The sequence below is a fragment of the Cyclopterus lumpus genome, chromosome 12, assembly GCF_009769545.1.
Source record: "Cyclopterus lumpus isolate fCycLum1 chromosome 12, fCycLum1.pri, whole genome shotgun sequence".
Classification (NCBI taxonomy): Eukaryota; Metazoa; Chordata; class Actinopteri; order Perciformes; family Cyclopteridae; genus Cyclopterus; species Cyclopterus lumpus.
Genome location: NC_046977.1, coordinates 14,397,756 through 14,419,794, shown reverse-complemented (window position 1 = coordinate 14,419,794; position 22,039 = coordinate 14,397,756). Strand labels below are relative to the sequence as shown.

General features: G+C 42.6%; 2 protein-coding genes across 2 annotated transcripts; one reads left to right on the top strand and one right to left on the bottom strand.

Annotated features, from left to right (window-relative positions):
• Positions 1-756: 756 nt before the first annotated feature.
• LOC117740120 (N-acetyllactosaminide beta-1,3-N-acetylglucosaminyltransferase 2) lies at positions 757-2,097 on the bottom strand. Its single transcript, XM_034546306.1, has one exon. It carries the CDS (start codon positions 2,095-2,097, stop codon positions 757-759), a length of 1,341 nt encoding a protein of 446 aa, XP_034402197.1.
• A 1,718-nt stretch (positions 2,098-3,815) lies between these two features.
• On the top strand, positions 3,816-20,093 carry smad2 (SMAD family member 2). Its single transcript, XM_034546305.1, has 11 exons — positions 3,816-3,977; positions 6,341-6,862; positions 11,260-11,349; positions 11,901-12,094; positions 12,374-12,508; positions 12,703-12,777; positions 12,927-12,980; positions 13,216-13,428; positions 13,703-13,840; positions 14,382-14,526; positions 16,211-20,093. Exons 2-11 carry the CDS (start codon positions 6,546-6,548, stop codon positions 16,332-16,334), a joined length of 1,485 nt encoding a protein of 494 aa, XP_034402196.1. The 5' UTR covers positions 3,816-3,977; positions 6,341-6,545; the 3' UTR covers positions 16,335-20,093.
• Positions 20,094-22,039: the final 1,946 nt, after the last annotated feature.

Sequence of the window (22,039 nt, the reverse complement as noted above, 5' to 3'; positions counted from 1 at the left end):
AAATTGACAACATTTTACAATTAATAGTCAATTAGATAAAATGACCAGGCATATTTAACAAGTAAGAGATAAGAAATTGTGGATTTCAGGCGTGAGAAACTGAGAGTGTAAAACAATGTACCCCTTTTAAAATCGGCAACATGTAAAATAAGTGATTTAATTGAAAAGTGACTTTTTTTTGTTGGTTAACACAATTATTCTATACATTGTATACTCCCTGGCTGAATGGTAACCCCTGACAAAGTCAAGCATTGTGATGAATTAGTACTGCAGTTACAAAATAATTAGAAAGGATTAGTTGCATTTGAAATGTTTGCCGGAGAGGAGGTGAGACATTTTAAAATGTGACCTGAGTTGGAACTTAAAGCAAAGAGGAGGAAAACACGAGGAGACACAAAGTAATTCATGTGAACAGTATTCTCTTCAAACAATATGAAACAACATGACAGTTATGTGTTTTTTATTGGGTATATAGTAATATAAAACTTTGAAGTTGAAAGGGTACAAATGCATTTTAAAAGTAGCATGTACGCGCCCTTATTGTGTAATGCCCTCATAATAAAAGTACACTTTGAGGTAGATCAGTCTCCGCCTCAGTGTGACGTCACCCTTCGGAGGAAACATAGTCTTGTGCACTTCACCGGGTTCTGCCTGCTTGAGAGGAAGATGCACTCTCAGTGTGTGCGTTTCCTAAACGAGTGTGGCGGCATCATTCATCCTGCACTCGAGGAGTCCTATTTGGCAGGCAAATGAGCCTCAGCAGTGACGTGGCAGACCCTGGAGCTGCTGCCACAGGGTCAGCATCTCGTTGGGACTCCGCCTGTGCACCAGCAGAACGGACCTGTAAGCACAGGGATTTCCCCTGTCCGTCTGTGGGAGATCAAAAGTTAAAAAGCCCGGGTGATGGCTCGGGGAGAGGCCCAGCCTGTGCAGGCACATGCCCAGATACACGTCGTCTATTGGGAAAAGGCGCACCCTCTCGGACACGTCTTTCAATCGCAATGCAAGTGAGCCAGAATACACCACCCCTCCTCCGCCGGCATACGGCGGGTACACGCCTTTGTAGAAACGCTCTGGGATGTAATATTTAGTGGACGGCTCACGGTTGGGCCTTGCGTTGTAGATCACGTCCCCCACAAACAAATCCAGCTCAGTTTTGTTCGTGTAGGCTTTCCACAGGTTGTGCTCCTCCCACTGCGTGTGCAGGTAATCCAGAAGGGCGCCTGTTCGAACAAAGACGTCGTCATCCCCTTTGAACACGAAGACGGCCGTGGGGCAGTACCGCTGCAGCCAATGCCAGAACAGCAAGTCCTTCAGGGTCAAGTTGAAGAAAGTGTCTTTGAAATCCCACTGCAGGATATCCCCGTATTTGTGGTTCTCGAGCTCCAGGAGGTTTCTGAGGTCCGGGTGAGGACCTGTACTTGAGTCCTGCCTTCCGAGGAGGAACACCGTGCGCACTAGTCCTCCCTTCTTGCTGCTTTCCCCCTTCACCAGGCCACTGTGTCCCCACGTTTCACGGATGGCCTGCCTGTTTTCAAAGTTCCCCACCTGGGATTTGATGGCCATGAGGAGCATGGGAGAATCCAAACCAAAGCTACTGTTCCTCCGACACATACCGGGTTGATTGATGAGTAGGGGGTACTCCATGCAGTGCATCGCCATTATAAATGCCCTCATTTGCTCTGGCAAGCTGTTAAAATCATGCATACGAGGGAGTGAACACTTGTGCGACATGCAGGCAGAAGAGCATTCATCTTCAATGTCTGGTAAAAGCTTAACTTTCGTCTCCCCCGGGGTCCCAGTCGCGTTTCCTCGCAGTATTGGGTTGTGCTGGCGGTCCCAAACATGCTGCAACTGGTTCCACAGTGCACTGTCCTCCAGACGGAGGTTCCAGAAAGGGCCAAGTGGGTGAGAGGCCAGGGCAGAGGAGTTAGCGGTACTCCCGGAGGCAATGTAGTGGAGGGTTATTTTTGGAGGCGTGTAGGAGATGGTGACGAATATGGACACCATGATGTAAATCAGAAGGTGGCTGGTCATCATGCAGGGGAGCAGGAACATGCAGAGCAGTCTGCTGTTGCATTTGCATAATTTGCCCATTGCCTGTTAGTGTACAAAATAACACATAAAGAGATTTATTTTTATTTAGTATCTACAAATCATATCAGAGAACACATTTAAAGTGCACTCATCGCAGACTGAACCACTGCAGCGGCGCTGGTGTACCTGGGATATATCTCTTTATAGCTAACACGGCAGGTAACCCTCTGGAGTTTCTGTCTCCTTGGTGATGGTCCAGTGAGAGTTATTATCTGCTCTTGTCTACACACTCCGAGCATCAACCCATGCCTACCTGCTGATAGGCATACAGCCCCTGAAGACGCAGTGTGGTTTAATAAGAATGTAGTGGATTGACTTACATTATTAATTTGGATTTATTAAGGGTTTGTTAGGGCTTTGTGTGCCCTACATCTATTTACCCCTTTTTTTCTAAATTATCTAATTCACCTGCAAAGTCTCCAACACACTGCCTTTTTACCACATCAACTTGAATTTCAATATATGGAGTCTACACAGACAATTACTTTTAAAGACAATGAATTTAAGACAAAGCAAAACAATACTCACAAGTGCTTCTGATCGTCAAGCCGACTGAGATTTGAATAAAAGACACAGTGAATTGTGGTGTCCACCTTTTGTTGTCGTCGTGTTTTCATCCGGCTTGGTTAGAGTGCTGTTATAGCGTATGGCATCTATAGGTCTGTCGCGCATCATTTATGTCCGTAACGATTAAGGAAAACGACGGACATCCTTTAAGTCGAACACCGGCGTCCTCTTACCGCAGTACAGCCGCAGCTGAGCAACAGGTCCCCAGGTAGCTGTGCGCACTGAGCATGCGCCTCTTTGGGCTCCTTATCATCAGGACAATACTCACAGGATTAACGCAGGCTGCGATATCAATGCTGACAAAAGAACGATTTAAACTCAGGGCATCTGGAAATGATTTATCTCCACAGAAATATGATTTGACTTGATTTGCATGCAGGTGCTGCATGAGCGTTTTTTGTCGGCATATTTGCATGAATGATCAGCACTATGCCCGTCAATTGCTAATGGTTCAACATTTCTCCTACAAACACGAACAATAGACGGCTCTAAACATGATGCATATGTGCATGACGTTTTTAAGGGAAATGGCTAACGAAGAAATAGCATTTAAAACAGGGAACAATTTAATTAAAAAAATCTAAATAAACATTCAAAATGTAACAGGAAATAGGCTATAGTTTATATGTATACATTTCAGATTAGTGACCATTGACTATTCTGTTGCCTGCAAATCTACTATCATATCCGGAATATAAGGGCATCACGTGTTGGTACATAACGTAGTTTGTCATCATTAGGATAGTTTGCGTCATTTTAATAAATTGCTTTATGCTTTCCTGTAATGTCAACATGCAATACAAGTGTGTGAGCGTTACGGTGCAGAGGTGTTAAACCACAGGGATTTTTTTTATTTTAAAAAAAGGAAGCATTTTAAAGATAAGCGCATATTAGTTTGTTCTATCAATTAGATTTAATTGAAGAGCGTCACTATTATGCAACCGTGAAGAGGACAATCAAGGTACCCACTGATAAACATCCCCGACATACCTTCGTATACGAAAAGACACGTTTGACGGACGGAAACCCTCAGCCAATAGAACATACGTCTGGCAACAGGTTATCGGCTGAACTCCGGGAATAAGCCAATAGGGAGAGAGAAGAGGCGGGGCTTGCTGGCCTCTCGTCGCCGTTCGTGTTGTGTGACGTGCGAGGCGATACATGTTTGGTTGAGTTTTGAATGAGGGGCCATCATCCCGGCAGGCTCAGAGGTGGAAAATACAGTTTAAAGTCTCTCTGGATGCATTTAAGATGAACAAGCGTCCGACAGGTGACCCGAACGACTGTTCGTCGCCCTTTCATCTTCTCGTCGGGTAAGTGTGCTTTCGACAATGGCGCGGGTTTGATTCGCGAGGGACAACAACACACAGCAGACCTGTTTTATTTGTCTCACACAAAGTAGCAAGCTTGCTAGCGGATTTTTTCGTACTCTTTTTTTTTTTTTTTTCTTCTTTTTTTTTTGGAGGCGCGGGGAGGCGGAGAGGGGAGGGGAGGGAAGAGGAGGGGGGTGTTCAGTCATTTCGAGACAAAAGAAACCGGAATATTTTCACTGTATTTACAGCTCACAGCAAAAGACACCCAGGAGAGAAATCAACTCGTTTTTGTGTGTGTGTAGCTTGTCAAAGTCCACGCACGCTAGCAGTTTACTGGTGAATCGCCTTAGTCGCGTTAGCTTATTGTTCTCACCGTGTTGGTGTGTATGGTTTTGGAGAAGAAGTAGATGACCCAAACAGACAGTTTTCTCACACACGCACACAAAAAAACAAAAATGACGAGACGGCGCAGAGAAACGTTTCTTTATTTTTGCCCACAAGGCCCTAGTAGCCGTGGTCATCATTTCGAGTTGATATATATATATATATATATATATATATATATATATATATATATATATATATATATATATATATATATATATATATTTATTGTTCTTAACGGAACGACTTTCTGTTCAGTCGGAAAACGGTGTTTTGTCCCGGGGACACCCCATCAACAAAAGGTTGGAGGAGTTTTAAGCCCCCCCCCCCTCTCTCTCTTTGTGTAGACTATCAACATTTAGCAACCCGCTCCTACCTTTTTTTTCTCCTCAGTGATCCATTCTTTTTTGCTAAATAATCATTTTTGCAATGACCCCCAAATCAAGGTGACAACACCTAGCGTGTGTTATTCAAACAATTATGTTTTTTTCCCAGACTGCTTTTAATTCCGGCAACAAAGCTACCCCCACCACACACACACACACACACACACACACACACGCACACAAATAAATCTGTTATGTATCTGTGGCTCCTGATGGATAAGCATGCTTCAATGTTTATACAACACGAGCCACCACAGGTAGATTGTAGCTGATTCTTTCCAGGAGACTCGTTCTGAAAGCCACTCCAAGAGCAAGCAGTCCACGGGGTTAAGCCTGTGAAATTAATTCTTAGAAGGAGCTTGGACTTTCAGAGTACCATGCTAAGGACAGTTATCCCTTCCTCCCGCAACAGCTACATTGAGAACTCTGCATCACCGAGTGGTGCTGTCTGTGTTTTTATTCTTTTATTATTCCAGTCTAATTTATTAATAATAGTTTGCATTAATCTACATATAACACATGTGTTTTTGTTTTGAGATGACTGGGTGCATGGAGAGAAAAAATAAATAAAAAGAAGAAGACACATTTTCAATTTGATTTTAACAATTCAATTGGAGTATTCTCTGTAGGTCCTCCTGTGGCTTTGCTCCTCTGTCTGAGCATGTGTGTTTCCTCATTAGACAGGAAATTGGATCTCTCGGCAATACACCGATATTGGATACGGTTACACTTGCAAATCAGAGCTTGCACGTCAATGCCCAGAACAAACGGTCAAGTGTGTGTGTGATGTGAGCGACTATAGTGTTCCACATTTCACTAGCCTTTCTCAGCACAGTTACCTGTATGCATTTCAATTTCGGCGAGCTGCTCACCTGCTTCCAGACCAGGGGTTGAACACGGCCTGACACCGCTCCACTTGGGTGAACAGTGGTTTTAATGTAACGACAGGGTTTACTGCAGGATTAGAAAATGATTAGTTCAGGTATTGACATATAATTGTCCCCTCATACTTGTATTTCCTCTGTTCTCTTGCTTGAATGTATATTTTCTTCAACATATATATATATTTTTTATGGTTGACCAAAATCAAAAAAAAAAGACGCATGATCTTCCATACCCTCTTTGTTTGGCGCGAAATCGATAATTATTTAACTACCTTGAACGTTTTTGAGTTATTTGTGCAGAGCGACCGGCAGTATTAACAACGTATGAGAAGTTAAGTAACTGGAGCTGTGACTCACCCTCAGTTGTTGAGGTCATACTAAAGATAGAGTATTAAATAAACAGCATTTTCTATATGTACAAATACTGGCAAGATATTCAGTATGTAAGCGATCATTTCCCCATCAATAAAGGCGCCGTTAAAAATAGAGCTCTGCGTTAAAGGGATGTAAATTAGTTTACGTGGTTTTGCACAGTGACAAACATGTTTAGTACAAATGGGCGAGCTACAAACGTATAATGGCTCTAGGCTAAACAAAAAAAAATGCCATGAGCTTCTCGTGTGGGCATCATTTATGTTATCGTTAGGAGAAAATGTTATGTAATGAGTTAATGTGTCCTTTTCTCCTGTGTCCCATCTGTTTCTTATAGGTTTCTTTGGATGTACTCTTCTCACTCCCAACGTTTTGTGCTTTTGAAATGACGTTTCCCCAGACTCCTCAAGACCAATGTCTTAGTTCTGCTTGGATATAAATAACAAAGTACATATATATAGTTAAAAAAAGAAAATCTCCAGCAGGAATTCAGACAACAACCAGACAATCACCCTACTTCCCCTCTCCTTATTTCTCTTTACATGAGAAAGAGGGACATCAAAACTCGCTTAACACACACATACATAAACACACAAGCCACCATGTCCTCCATCCTTCCCTTCACTCCCCCGGTAGTGAAGCGCCTGCTGGGATGGAAGAAGACTTCAACGGGGAGCGGAGGCGCTGGGGGAGGCATTGGAGGAGTAGGGGAGCAGAACGGAGGAGGACAAGAGGATAAGTGGTGCGAAAAAGCTGTGAAGAGCCTGGTGAAGAAGCTAAAGAAGACCGGGCAGCTGGATGAGCTCGAGAAAGCCATCAGCACGCAGAACAGCAACACAAAGTGTGTCACCATACCCAGGTGAGACGAAGACACACACACACACACGCACACACCACACACACCCACACCTCTCTGTAGTTCTATGTTATTCTGTCTGTGTCTTGTCCACAGTTACGTACACAACATGGTCATTGACGCAGAGAATACTATGTGTTTCAAGATGTTTAGGTAAAGCATACATTGTCTCAACCATATGGTCTTGGTTATGGTACACACACACACACACACAATATGAGAAGACACAGTTTTTTTGTTGCACGTTTCCTGATCAATTGATGATCAAAAAAATGTTTTTTCTCGCACTAACACACTTCAAGTTGCGCTCACGGTCACACAAGCGCACAGTCCCTGTGCACTGGTATACCCCAATGCCACCAATACAGCCATCAGCACAGCGAAGTGTGTCAACACAGAAGAAAGTAAGAGGCAGGGTGATGGGCAATCACAGACTTGCAGAAAGAAAAGTTTCTGTTGCGTAACACCAGGTCCACTTCCTCAATCTGTTGTGCCATAGGTTAGTGAGGCAGCAGAAGTGAAACCTACTCGGGGGAGGGGGGGGGACAGATGTCTAACATATGTTGGCAACCAAACGTTGTGAACGTTGTTAGATCTCATTAAGACGTGTACATGCATTCCCATCGTGCGCAGCGTTGTTGACGGATTGCTCTATTCCGAGCAGTCACTGGAAGATGCAAACATTTAAAACAATGTTGTGGCAAAATAATTGCATTTAATCTATGTAAGTTAGTTTTTCAGTTTTGTGTGACATGATTAAAAGTTAAGAAAATGAATCCTAGTTTTGTTGCATCCCAGAACTGGATGTTTTTTCTATGTATTGAACTAGTTTTAGGTGTAAAACATTATTTTTCTCTGGTCAGAAATGTTCTTTGGCGCAAGAAACGTCGAGGAAAATGCTGATGTGCCTTAACTGATGGCACACGTTTGAGTAATGTGGTGGGATCGGTGCTCGACATCGGCTCCTCTCTGCTTTGAGAAGTACTCTATCTTAAAAAAAGCTACCGTAGCACATCTACTTGGAAGTAGAAACTGCAAGAAAAACTGGAAAAAGCTTGCATTAATTAGGTAGACTTACTGTGCAGTAAACAAAGTATTTATGTGACTGATTTAAAAAAAAAAAAAAAAAAAAAAAAAAGTATAACGAAGGTTGTTTGTTAACCTCTTCAACCTTCATATATATATATATATATATATATATATATATATATATATATATATATATATATATATATATATATATACACACACACACAACATAAAGCAGAAATAATGAAAGGCAGTCTTAATGCATTAAGATCTGGGCAGTTGTTTGATGTGAAGAGTTGTTTGTGAGAGTTTTCAAGAAGGAGCAAAGCCACGGCTTTTCATCCATTCCATCTCTACGTGCTCTTTCTTCTTTCCTTCGCAATAAAAAGTAATTTGACAGACTTGAAAGTCAACTTAGTTTGTGTAACTGTTTGCTTTCTGGAAACTTGCTGGACTTGCTTATATACTGTAGATACTGTAGAGCCTCAATGGTGGCAGGTCATGTGTCTGTCAGTGTAGATTGCTACCGTGTCGCATGACAAGGTGCATGAGCCAAGTCACCCAGACCAGGTGAAACCTTATCGCGACGAAGGTGGCAAAGTCAAGGGGGAGCCCCATGAGAAGCGTGTGATTAATGTCAATCAATCCACCGAGGGTCAGCAGAGACGGGAGATAACCGGGCTGCCCTGTGAAGATTTTATGAGCTTCCCCTTCTCTAATTTTCTTTCCGGTCTAACCTTTCTTTTTCTTCCCGGTGTCTTAGTTTTACAAAGTATTAATAATAGAATTTGTGCCCCGTTGCACGCCCACGTCAGTCACAGATTAGCTTACCTGGAAAGAAAGAAAGAGGCAATCAAAACCTAATTTATACCGGATGTTAGAATGTGATTTTGGTAAACCTGGTATGCGTGCGGTCAGACAACGATCGGATAGTGTCTTTGCATTTACAGCTTTTGTATTGACATCAATTCACCCACGCTTTGTGAAGAGGGTGAGAGGCCGGAGAGGTGGCAGGGAAAACAAACAGGCGTGGGGTTGGTAGAGGTGGCGTGTGTGTGTGTGTGTGTGTGTGTGTGTGTGTGTGTGTGTGTGTGTGTGTGTGTGTGTGTGTGTGTGTGTGTGTGTGTGTGTGTGTGTGTGTGTGTGTGTCTGTGTGTGCTTGTGTGTGTTTACTTTTCCATGAAAGGGTTCAGCCTCCCCTTTTCATGACTACAGTGATATCAGAGCGGGATGTTCCCGATGGGTGGATAGTTTCTCAGCAATGCACTCTGCATGGACTGCCAGCTGAGGTCGGGGAGAACTAATCACGTTGCAGTCTTAATGCACGCTGAGTAGATTTACACATGCTGCTTTGTACGGCCTAATATCAAATGTATAGAAAGTCTAAAGTATCGATCCAAGGTGTGTGTGTGTGTGTGTGTGTGTGTGTGTGTGTGTGTGTGTGTGTGTGTGTGTGTGTGTGTGTGTGTGTGTGTGTGTGTGTGTGTGTGTGTGTGTGTGTGTGTGTGTGTGTGTGTGTGTGTGTGTGTGTGTGTGTGTGTGTGTGTGTGTGTGTGTGTGTGTGTGTGTGTGTGTGTGTGTGTGTGTGTGTGTGTGTGTGTGTGTGTGTGTGTGTGTGTGTGTGTGTGTGTGTGTGTGTGTGTGTGTGTGTGTGTGTGTGTCTTCACTCTGAGGAATGTCGGCTTGGTAGCAGCTCCTGAAGTGGTGATGCTGGTTCTTGTGAGGCATTTGAATGAATGCCATTGGAGTCTTCAACCTCCAGAAGAGCGCATTTATTTGATTAACATTTTGCTTCATCTGAGGATTACAGGGTTTGGACCGTACCAAGAAATGTTATTTCTCTTATGAGTCACATCGCCTGCTTGTTTTGCGTGAGGTTTTCGTGTTTGGTGAATAAGGCAATTATTGGTACACAAACACAGTAAACACATGATGACGTGCTTTCTCTCCCTGGTTGGTGAGATGGTATTCTTGTGTTGACTTGATGCCGTAGGCCACAGTTAATACAAAGAGAGGTAGCCTTCCCTGTATAATCACACCGTAAACATTGGAATTAGTGAGTAAATAAATTGTCCTGGCTTATGAAGTTGACAGGTTATTTTTTTTCCTTCTGTTTTTTGGGCAGTGGAGGCTTTTCACAAGATGGCATGTGGAGGGTTTTGCTGATCTCTCTGTTTGAGTGGTTGCAGGAAGAAATACGACGCAGGAAGTGGGCAACAGCTTGAAGGAGTCTGGAGATAGGCACGGGAGATATAGCTTCTTGGGTTGTGGAGGACCCAAGAACGAGATAACGGTTTCATGTTTAGGTTTTTTCTGACTCTGGATGAAATCATCCCCATGGTGTTTTTTTTTTTTTGGAAATGATCTAGTTTAACCGATAATTTACGAGTCTAGCTTTTAATCTCCATGTCCACGGTGACTTTTGGGAAGACGGACAATGCGGGGCTTGTGCTGGTGACCTCTTTAGGTGAGAAAGGAAGAAGGCAAGACTTAATCTGTGTCTTGAGATGGTCCACGCGGGGTACTCTTTTGAGTGCGCTGATAAAGTGTCGATAAAGAAGGCCTTGCACAGACAGGCCTGGCAATTACCTTGCATCCGATAAGACAGCCGGATCTCCTCTACCCTCCTTTGTATCAACATGTTGAGGAAACTTACAAGTTGACGAACAGTCTGGTTGTGTGCTTTCTTCAGCCATAGACACACACACGTTGTGCTTGTATACACACGTTTGCGTTGCATCTCTTTTTTTCTGTCGTGACACATCTCGTACAGTCTATTAAACATCTTTTATTTCCTCATTCACATATTGTTGTTGTGTAGACGCATTGCACGTCACATGTTGTCTTAATAATAATACTGATGATCAGCAGAAATGTGAATCATGTGTACGTGATGGTATGTGCAATCAGGCAATGCAGGAAATCATTTATACTCAAAGCCTTTAAAAAAAACAAACATGTTTTTTGTTCTTTTTTAAAAACGAGTAAAATGATCAGACGTGCACGTTCACATAATGTGAGCAGGAAAAGAGTCTGGCATCGCGTTTCCCTCTAAACGTGTTAACATGCAGTCACAATTCAACCCTGTCTGAAGCCCCCTGCATCACCTGACTGCACCACATCACTGTCTGTCCAATTTGGATTAGTCCCATAATCACCTGTCATCCAGTTAGTGTCTCTTTTTGAAAAAACGCAAGGGAAGGGTCTTTTTTTTAATGTCCTCCCTTTGTGCCAATAAGAGACCAGCTGTACGTGTTTGTGATTTCATCCTAATGATTTGGAATGAAACGCCTCATGTTTACCATCTGTTTTATTTTATTTGTTATGCTTTTTGCACGTGTGTGTGTGTGTGTGTGTGTGTGTGTCTGTAGTAATTGCTCAGATCTATGGGGTCTAGGCTCAGGCCACAAGATAGAGCAGTGGGACTCTACAGGCATGTACGGATACCATGACCACAGCAGGTGAATATACTCACGCACTCAAACACACAACAATCGCCTTACATCTGGTCATTCATTCATTGACTGTTCATCTGTTTTTTTTCTGTAATCTGTAGTGTCACTACACACGTGTGTGTGCGTGTGTGTTTGTGTGTGGCCTTCTCTGTTTATTAAGATCACCGAAAGACTTTGAGACTATCTGTTACGTAATTGCCACTCATGATACAACCTTATCTTAAACTGCCATTTGTGTGTTTATGCTTTTTTTAAATATATATAAAAATAAGCATATACAGGCAATAAGGAAAAGTTGCGCTTTATTCAACTTGCAACCGCCAACATCTATTACAATAAGTAAATTATAGGCAAATCTGTCTTTGCAAGGTACTAGTTTCAAAATGCAATACTAATTGGCTCCCTCGAAACTGTGCTGATGAGTCTCACAAAATATACTTTAGTATAAACAGCCTCCTGATCTCAACTGGCTGGAGAGTTGGTGGTAACCCTCCCCTCCTGCAAAGACATGGGCACATTACTGAGCTTTGAGCTCTCCTCTCTCCCGACCTCCTCAGATCACTGGACGGGCGGCTCCAGGTGTCCCATCGCAAGGGCCTGCCCCACGTCATCTACTGCCGCTTGTGGAGATGGCCCGACCTCCACAGCCACCATGAGCTGAGGGCCATTGACTCCTGCCAGTTCGCCTTCAACCTCAAAAAGGATGAAGTGTGTGTCAATCCCTACCATTACCAGAGAGTGGAGACACCTGGTAATGATCCTTGAGAATTGAGTGTGTGTGTTTCCTGTGACACAGTTCTTATTCTCCTTGCACTGCTGGCTGAGATCGTCAAGGTGTCCTCTAGTAAGTCTATAATGACTGCAAGAGTTTGGAGTTGTTGCGGGTTTGTGTTGAGAAACCCCCACTCTAGTTGGGTTTGTTTATTAGTTGTCTGTGTTTTGGTCTTTGCATAAGAAGCAGAATGTTGTCCATTTTAATTATGACAATTTTGATCTGTATAGCAATATTCACACTTCTTTCTCTCGCCAGTGCTGCCTCCGGTGTTGGTGCCACGCCACACAGAGATTCTCACAGAGCTTCCTCCTCTCGACGACTTTACAAACTCCATCCCCGAAAACACCAACTTCCCTGTTGGCATAGACCCTCCTAATAACTATATACCAGGTCTGTATGCGGGGCATGGAGCAAACGCCTTGTTTTATTCTCTTCCTATCTTAGCTGCACCACTAGATGTGTATTCATGTACACGCATCACCTTTTTATGTTGACTTGCAGAGATCTCAGTCTTTCTGATCATGTGCATCAGTTTAAAATGTGTTCTTATTGCTCGTTTGTCTGGGTTGTTGTTGTTTTTACAGAGACTCCTCCACCTGGCTACATCAGTGAAGATGGAGAAAACAGCGACCAACTGATGAATCAAAGTATGGAATCAGGTAGGCCAGATGTGTTATTTTCCTCAGCCTAAAACTCAAAGCACTTTATTTTCTTGTGCTGACAAATGTACATTGTTGCAGCAGTGAACATAAACACTACAAACGGTACCAAATGGGCTTATGTAATGTCCATTCTTCTTTTCTTTCAGGCTCACCTGCAGAAATGTCACCCGGCGCCTTGTCACCTGTCAATCATGCCCTGGGTAAGGCTGCTCTTTATCAGTTCTTCTTTAATGTTATTGCAGGTTGATGCATCTCTGGAAAGTGAATTAATGTGTGATACATTGTTTGATTTGTTGTACAGCCACGCTACATCAACATTTGTCATGATGTAAAATGGGCCACAATCTTAGAATTTGTCGACAAATAAAGGTTTGGAAAATCTGTCAAACGGTTGGTGACGTGTAAAATGTTTTCCCCCCCTCGATTTTCTTGCAGACCTTCAGCCGGTTACCTACAGCGAACCCGCTTTCTGGTGCTCGATAGCCTACTATGAGCTGAACCAGCGCGTCGGAGAGACGTTCCACGCGTCACAGCCCTCGCTGACAGTCGATGGCTTCACCGACCCCTCCAACTCTGAACGCTTCTGTCTCGGGCTTCTCAGCAATGTGAACAGGAACGCAACAGTCGAAATGACAAGGAGACATATAGGTAAACACACGCCCTTCTACACACAGAGACGGGGAACACATCAGTTATTATTATCAGTCTGCTGATTGATTTGTTTGAGAAAAGTGAGTGGTATCTTTGCAGAGAAGGATACTTTTGGGAGGTCAAGGATCTGAGATGTCGAGGGTTTGGGAAAAGAAAGATTTAAAAATGAATTTGATTCAAGATATGCTGCCGAATAAACATGGTATTTTCTATAGCACGACATTTCTGAATTTGTCGTCTTCCCTTTCTTTGCCATCCCTTTTTGCATTAGGTCGCGGTGTGCGGTTGTACTACATCGGAGGGGAGGTGTTTGCCGAGTGCCTCAGCGACAGTGCCATTTTTGTCCAGAGTCCCAACTGCAACCAGCGATATGGTTGGCACCCTGCCACAGTCTGCAAGATACCACCAGGTTTGTGTGCAATAATACTGTTTCTTCCTTTTCCCCTTGAGCCAGGCGGATGCGACACAACTCACAAAAAACGCCGACATTTTGGCAAATCTATCTGGGAACTCAGCAAAGTATCTCTGCCTGCTATGGCGAACCTTCATGGTGCCAACTGTCTGGAGTGAGGAACACCTTGAGTTCTTCCACCTGGTATTAATGAAGTGAAGCTTGAGAAGGCGCAGCGACGCCCTCCACAGTGTGACAGTCTTTTCTCAGACTCTCACCCACACGCACTGACTCATCTTTGCCCATGCAACTTTGAACATTACATTCCTGGCCAAATGAGCAGTGTGAACAGTATCATTACTGAGGCACAGACACTCAGGGGTGGGGACTGGTGGAGAATAATCACCAACATGCAGCACACCCACACCTCACAACGCATATGCTCGGTGCTTCTAAGTTATGTCATGTAGCAAAACAAACATTGTCTAATCTGCAGTACATTTAAACGCTTTCAAAAAATACTCACCCCATCCTTATATTTTGTTTACTTTTTTTGCAGGCTGTAATCTGAAGATTTTTAACAACCAGGAGTTTGCTGCACTGCTGGCCCAGTCAGTCAATCAGGGATTTGAGGCAGTCTACCAACTAACCAGGATGTGCACCATCAGAATGAGCTTCGTCAAGGGCTGGGGAGCAGAGTACAGGTGTGTTTCTCTCTCTCTCTCTCTCTCTCTGTCTCTCTGTCTGTGTGTGTGTGTGTGTGTGTGTGTGTGTCTGTCTGTGTGTGTGAATGGAGGGTCGTCGGACCAGAAGCTTGCACAGTGAAGTCAATGAGTGTGTCCTCATGAAAGAGGTCATGCTGGAAGCTTGGGGACATGACGACTTGCAGGCTAAGCAGTGGCTACTGTTGGTGGTTGTTATAAATAATTTGATGGTGTGACACCGCTTCCTCCAGTTTAGGCGCCCTCCATGTCCTCATGTTTAGCACTGTCACTTGTTTGAAATTGATAAAATGGAAACAACGTTTACAATTTACTTCACCTAATCTGGCTGTTATAATTGCCGGTTTGACTGAAGCTCAACTTCTGGGTACTGTGGCTCTCAGGTCTGCCCTGTATTTAGAGGAAACGTTGCTGTTATTGCAATAAAAGGTTATTCACTTTATTATGCACAGGCAGGGGTCCTGCTTAAGTAAAACTACAAATCCTGGTGCAGCATCTTTGAAAAAAACCATAATAATAATAATAAAAGCACAAGCAATGATTGTGTGTCAGTAGTTGTAATCATTTTCAAAAGACTCGACATCCAAATCCAGCCCAGCCCTCAGATCTCAGCACGGCCCCAAACCATAATACCTGGCCCTAACAAGCAGTTCAGGTTTCACCCTCCGATCTTAAATCACAGCTGCCTGTGATCAAACAGATCAAACGTGACACGATAAAAACCTGACACCATTTCTTTTAACAAATGGTGCAAGTGTTTGGAACTTTAGTCTCGTCTCCCCCTCGACCTAACACAGGTACATGAATGCAGGTCTGTGTTTGCATATAAAGATGGGGGGGGGGGTGGGGGGGTGACAATGTTCATTATGTAAACAAGCCTTTGCGAGGTAAAAGGTTTGTTTGAGCTTTTGCATGCTATCATCTGCATTGCATGCGTATAATCGTCTCTGACATTTTACAACAAAAGGTGGAATACAATAGAGATTACACGGCATCTGTCTGCGTCCGTGTGTCTCTCCGGCCCTCCAATTGTCCATCCAGCAAACATCTGCTCTGCTCCTGGCTCTGCTCTGTGCACCGCCCTGCCAGGAGCCAGACGGCGGTGTTAGTGGGGGCTGTTTTGGCTTGTCGCCGTGTAACCCGGCTGGTTGGAAGTCAATGTCTCCGCTCTCTGTAGAGGCCGGGCCGAGCCTGGCAGGGCCACGGCGTAGTCTGCTGTGTTTGATCATCTGGTGAAACCTGGGCAATGCAAGGTCCCACTCACTTTTTGGATTATTATTTGTTGTAAATCTCTTTTGAGGAAAATGCTCTACCACTACTCCACACGTTTTAACAATAGTACTCCTACTACTTCTTGTATTGGGCTACTACTGTTTGTTTGTTTTTATTCTATATTTTAATGTATTTATTTTCAGTTAATAACTGGGATAAGAGAGTATGAATGTGTCTTGTCTATCCCTTTAGTGCTGAAAGAAAATATTAACATGTAATGTGATAGGTGAGATTGTCATTATCTACAAATACTACCAGGGTTGTGACGCACATTCTAATCAAGATATGCATAATACATATCATAACATATCATATGCCAGAACGCTTTGACTCAACAAGATGTTTTTTAACCTTTTCATGCTTCATTTCATTTTGATTATTTTTATTCCTACAGACGTCAGACAGTAACCAGCACTCCCTGTTGGATTGAGCTGCACCTCAACGGCCCCCTCCAGTGGTTGGATAAGGTGCTGACCCAGATGGGTTCCCCGTCGGTGCGGTGCTCCAGTATGTCCTAAACGGGGTTCTGCTGCGCAAAGTCACTCTGACATTTCACAACATTTGACCAGTAAGTCCTGAGGAAGACCACCGTGCAGTCTTAATCTGACACACCAACAACAACATTATCATGAAGAGTTTAAAAAAAGGATTACACAATGGACCTGGAGGATGACATCGCCGATGGACAATAGTGGAACGTTAACAACGATGTCACAGTGGGCCCGATTTTGGCTCCGTTGGATTAAAGTTAGGATTACATTCCAGTAATCATGGACCTGATAATTGAAACCACCCTGCAATATCAAACTGACGAGAGTGATGTCATTATGGACCAGACTGCATTCATGTTTATTTGACTGAGGTTCTTATCCAGAAGCGCAAAGCGGCACGGAGCTTAACTGTCCTGCTTCGGGGATTGAGCTCTCCAACCACTTTCCTTAGTTTTAGTGACCAAACTTCCATTCTATTTCTAGCTGAGATTCCCACTTTTCCTGCATTTCTCCTGATCGTCCCTGTGATGTCGTGATCACACACCCGACTACGCCGGACCGACGGTCTTCGCTCAGAAAGACCACCGGGAGGGCGCGTCGTCTCTTAATTCATATTACATACCCTGTCCTCACATGTACGTACACATCCACCAACACACAGGCGAACCGTTGCAGTTCTTGCGCCACTTAACTTTGCTACTTGTGACATAACGACAAGTCATTTGCTCTGCATGCGCGTTAAGTCGGTCGGTGCCGCTCGACCGTGAGTATGCAGCGGGGGTTTGATGTTTGAGCGAAGAATCGGAGCTGAAAAAAAGCTGCTAGCCGGCACCGATAACTGGAATGAGTCATTTTCACAGCGAGAGCATAGGACGCGTCCCTCCTCTGGAACGTCATACAATCATTCAACCTGTTTTCCGGCTGTAATAAAGACGCACAGAGTTAGCCACAGTTAACCCAACAATTTGCTCCGACTCGCACGCTCATACTCTCTTTCTCTCTTACATTCTCTTCATTAACTTTTTACTATTATATTGGCCTATTTATGAAGGAAAAGTTGTATGTTGGACTTGGAGACGTCGGTTGAAGACACGCACCCTATAAATGCAGTTCAAGAATCTCAATGTCGCCCCCTGCTGTCCAAAAGAGAAAACTATATAAACGCCCATCACTTAGAGGACGTAGAGTCCCTCTTGATTACATGCTTGAAATGACGCACGGTTTCCCCATTATTTACATTCTATTGATCGGAAGACGAGTCCTGCAGGGACTTAAAAATGTCTTCTGCACTGTACTTGCACTGCCCCCAAATGATGCACACTTGATATTGCTGTAAAAGAGCAAGATATGCTTTAAAATGTACAGTTGGCAATGTTAAAAAGCCCAATTTTAAATCGAGACAATTCCAAAAGATATCTTCCATATTTTTCAAAGAATGTTCACTATAAAGAGTTTTTCTTCCATATATTGCCTGAACTGGCTTATTAAAGAGTGTTCATTTGATTCGTAATAAAATGTCTTGCCCCCAATCTAAAAGCCAGCTGGTACCCACGTCGGTATTTAAGAGTCCAAATTGTTAGTATTCAAGCTTTAAGTATTTGAGGAGCTAGTTATACTACATGGCTATTATTTTCTTTACACAGTGTTTAAGCTACATTTTTGGATGTTCCCGTATTTTTTATATATGGATATATTTAAGATCTTCAAACCTTTTCTTCCCTTTTATTAGAATTCAGTATTTTTTTAGAATATGCCCTCCGTTCGAAAATGACCACAGCTTGACGATGAGTTATGAAGTATATACAAGAGGATTGAACACTTTAGTGATCATAAACACCATACTCTTTCCATCGAAACCTGATTTCTGGCTGCTAAAACGATGAACGTGGCCGGAGGACTTTTTTAAATCCATCAGCTGTTACAGCCGGTGTGAAAGTTTCTCTCCTTCCTCGTTCTCGTTCTCCAGCTCGATGGGTGTGACCCAAACTAAGATAGTGCTGTCCCAAAGACCGAGCGCACGTATTTACAATATGTCCTTTACACTGCAGATCCGCTGCGTCATAAACTTACCTGAAGTTTAAACTTTCCAATTTCCTTTTGGGGGTTTTGGTGACTTCCAACTTGTTAGGTTACAAATCAAGAAAAAAACAAACACGCATGCAAACTAAACTATAATTCAGACTTCTTTTCGAGATATTTGGATGTAATCCAGCAGCTGGGCTGCAGTAATATTTCCCATGAGCAGTTGGTATTCATTTTTAAAAGCTGACTTTTGGAAGGTGTATTTGTGGAAGTCTTTCTTGCTTTAGCGATGTAGGACGTTCCAACATGCAGTGTGAAAGCTGCGGCCAATCCAAACTCGGCACATGTTTTTACTTCTCATGACTCCTTATGCATGTATGGTTGCACACGCTTCAATTCCTGCGAGCGCGTTCATATATGCACACCTGATATTACGGCGTTCCAATGCGAGGCCTGGTTCCTCTTCAGCGTGTTCCTCTCGTGTGTCCCAGCGCATGAGCAGAACGTCGACAGTGAATATGTGGACCGTCTCGGCTCATACGTCACATTCCAGCTTTCTTTTCCTTTTCGGTGGTCTTAACTCGGTGCTCAGTAGTGCCAGCGTGCACACAAACCCGTTGACGTTTCCTGTTCGATCTCTACTGCAACATGTGGGGGAAATGTTGACTTTATTTTTGTACATTTCTTTTTAATTTTTTTTTTTTTAGAACTAGTTGTGGAAATCCAAATAAGGGTTTTTAACACGGGTTTTTAGTTTATCATACAACGGCTGAGATAAAAAGTCCTGGTGTTTAATCGTACATATTGTGACCATTATAAGATTAAATTGTAGAAATCGTGCGCGGCGAATCCTGAAGAATACTTTTGCTTTTTAAGGAAAACCTTTTTCTCCGTTCATCGAGCATTTTCCTGGGTCACATTTCTACCACCAGTTGGAGACCAGTTTGTCTGTTCGTATGTCCACCTGTCCGTCCTGTCGGTTTTGCTGGTCTTGTTTTTTGTTTTTTTTTTGGGGGGGGGGGGGGGGGGGGGGGGGGGTCTTTCATTTATTAGGGGAAAAAGTTGACTCGACTCTGCCGAGGAAATATATATATATAGTGTTACCTTTTTTCTTTTCTTGTTTTACGGTGGTTGTATCACTGTTTTAAAAAAACAAACAACAACACATATTTGTGTCTATGCAGTGGCGTCAAATAGTTTGGACGATGTATTCAAACACATTTCCTGATGGTTCGGTATGCTGTTTTATGCATATTACCAGGGTCCAACAAAAGCCTTTTGTATCAACTTTTTTTCCCTTCTTTTTAAACGAGTGCCACCCAAACATCGTACATCAACCAGCTGTCTCCGAATTCAGTTTTTGGAGATGGAAGATGAGCCCACATTTAGGTTTCATGTCGACCACAGCTGCACATTTCTAAAGGGTCAACGTCCCTATTTTACAGATTACATATTTTGGTTTTTATTTTTTCTTATTGTGATGACAATTGTGTATCCCCAAACACGCCTCTTCTTGAGAAGGGTTGCTGGTTGGAGAAAGTGAAGTTTCTACATGTCACTGGTGATGTTATTGTATAGTTGTACTTTAATTTGACCGTACATGCCGCTATCAGCGGAGCATATTCCATTAGACGACGAGCTGTTAGGATTTCTGTCTTCTTCAAACATTGATGACGATCTTCATATCGGCTTTCCATCTAGTCTACATATTCAATCAACTTCTTACAGTGTACACTAATAAAGCTGTTTTAATTCAACTGGAAATTGTGTCCTGTGTTGCAAATTCTGAAGTGGTGCGGTTATTAATAACTCAAAACGAAGCTCATGGGCTTAACTAGGCACAGTTTGAATATACTAATAATTGTGTTATTATATATTATTCAATGTTATTTATTAATTGGATCATGATACAATTATAATGATATGACAAATTACTTGTGTTTTAAGAATTCACTTTACAGTTTTAACACTTAAAAAAAAAAAAAAGTTGAGTAATAATACATTCTTTAAAGACACATAAAATGCAAGTGAAACTGGGGTTAACTTGTTATTTTGCATTAATGTTGCATTTATGTATGTAAAATTGACCATATATAATCAATATGTTTACAATAAATTCAGTCTTATATTGATCACATGTTCAAATGCAAATCTTTTCCTCAATTTTGATATTAAAGCTTCAACACATATCATATTTCATTTGTGTCCTTAAAGTAACTGAATGTATACAGTGGTCAAATGTATGTGGGTTAGGAGTGGGAGGAATATAGATTTGTTTGATATATATTGTGTTCACTTTTGTAATATATGGCCATGACCTCTGCCAATCCCAAAACAATGTTGTCCCCTAATGTTTTTCCACCAGGAGTAATTTTCAATATTTCATAGACTGTATAACATATTTGTATTATTGCATTTTAATATTCATAATGTAAAGACCATGTCGGCAAAATCCTAATTCAAGCACGCCTTTGTTTACTTTGTCTCACGTATACTAACGACGTGCAGGTAGGGGGCGTGGCCTACCAATGACTTGGGAACCACGTGAGGTAAGCAGGTGTCATAAATACCCACTGGCATAAACACAACAGAAAGTTACAGAGACAATTGTCACTACTTTACTAGATGTATTATTATATTATTATGAACATGTAACAGTCTTCTAAATGCATGACGCTTGCCAGCTAGCTGTGTGTTAGTGTCGAGGTGCACAACAACATTGTTAGACAGTTAAGACGTTAATAAGTATTACTATAGCTTCTCCTTTTCGTTTTAGACCCAAAAAGGAAGATTCAAGAAATACAATTGAATGCAGTTTATAAATCCACGTCACAACATTAAGTTATGGTTCATATTGTGCTCGTGGCGCTATATGCGATTCCCTCCGACCGCCAGCAGAGGGCGGTAGAAGCCCATCAATGGAAGACCTTCGAGCGAGAGTCCGTGTATTCATCAAGTTGAACCCGTTTGTATTGTTGTTCGCTTTGTAATCTCTACAACAAACTGAACCTCTTCTAATATTGTACGTCATATTCATATTTTTGTTCTTTTTTTTTTTTCAGTAGATGTTTATGTGTTTTTACATCAAGAAAAACTCAGTTTTGATACATCATAACTTGGTCTGTCTGTGAGGTTTGTGTCGGTCACAACCTGGAAATTAGGATTTTAAAGTTGCCTTTTTTTTCCTCCTTTTTTTTTTGGTAAGAAGTAGAAGTTGCATTTCAAAGCAGATTCAGCAAAGACAAATAACAGGAGTCTGAAAAAAAAAATCCAATCTTGCTTGAGCAATTATGTTTCCATTTTCCTTCACACGCACACGCACATTGGATCAAAACCCTGCAACGGTAATTGATGAATAACAAATAAATAAAATGCTAATTTCTCCCTCTGAATAATTTAGATTTGTTTACCATCAGCGAGTGGAGCCTCCGCCTCTCTCGCCTGTGCGCAGTGCAGCAGGCTACTTAGCACGGTTAAACATCTCGGAGACATTAAAACACATTAAAAACCAGCGCAGCTGAGAGGTTTTGGTGGCCCGAGAGTAGAACCCGCCTTTGAGAGCGAAGACGTGTGCGCGCGTTGTGCATTTACTTTATTTGCGTCAGGAGCGTGCACATTAGTCGGCCACATTTAACATTTAACATGTACCAAATTTAGCACAGAAAAAATGGCGCATTTTCATCTGAAGTCGCCGGATTCATTGAGTACTG

Excerpts from the sequence above, each read along its gene's own strand:
- smad2 (XM_034546305.1), top strand. The coding sequence starts at position 6,546 with ATGAGAAAGAGGGACATCAAAACTCGCTTAACACACACATACATAAAC. Across the intron at positions 12,509-12,702 it reads TCCTAATAACTATATACCAG|AGACTCCTCCACCTGGCTAC; the intron begins GTCTGTATGCGG and ends TTGTTTTTACAG. Across the intron at positions 12,778-12,926 it reads GAATCAAAGTATGGAATCAG|GCTCACCTGCAGAAATGTCA; the intron begins GTAGGCCAGATG and ends CTTTTCTTTCAG.
- LOC117740120 (XM_034546306.1), bottom strand. The coding sequence starts at position 2,097 with ATGGGCAAATTATGCAAATGCAACAGCAGACTGCTCTGCATGTTCCTG.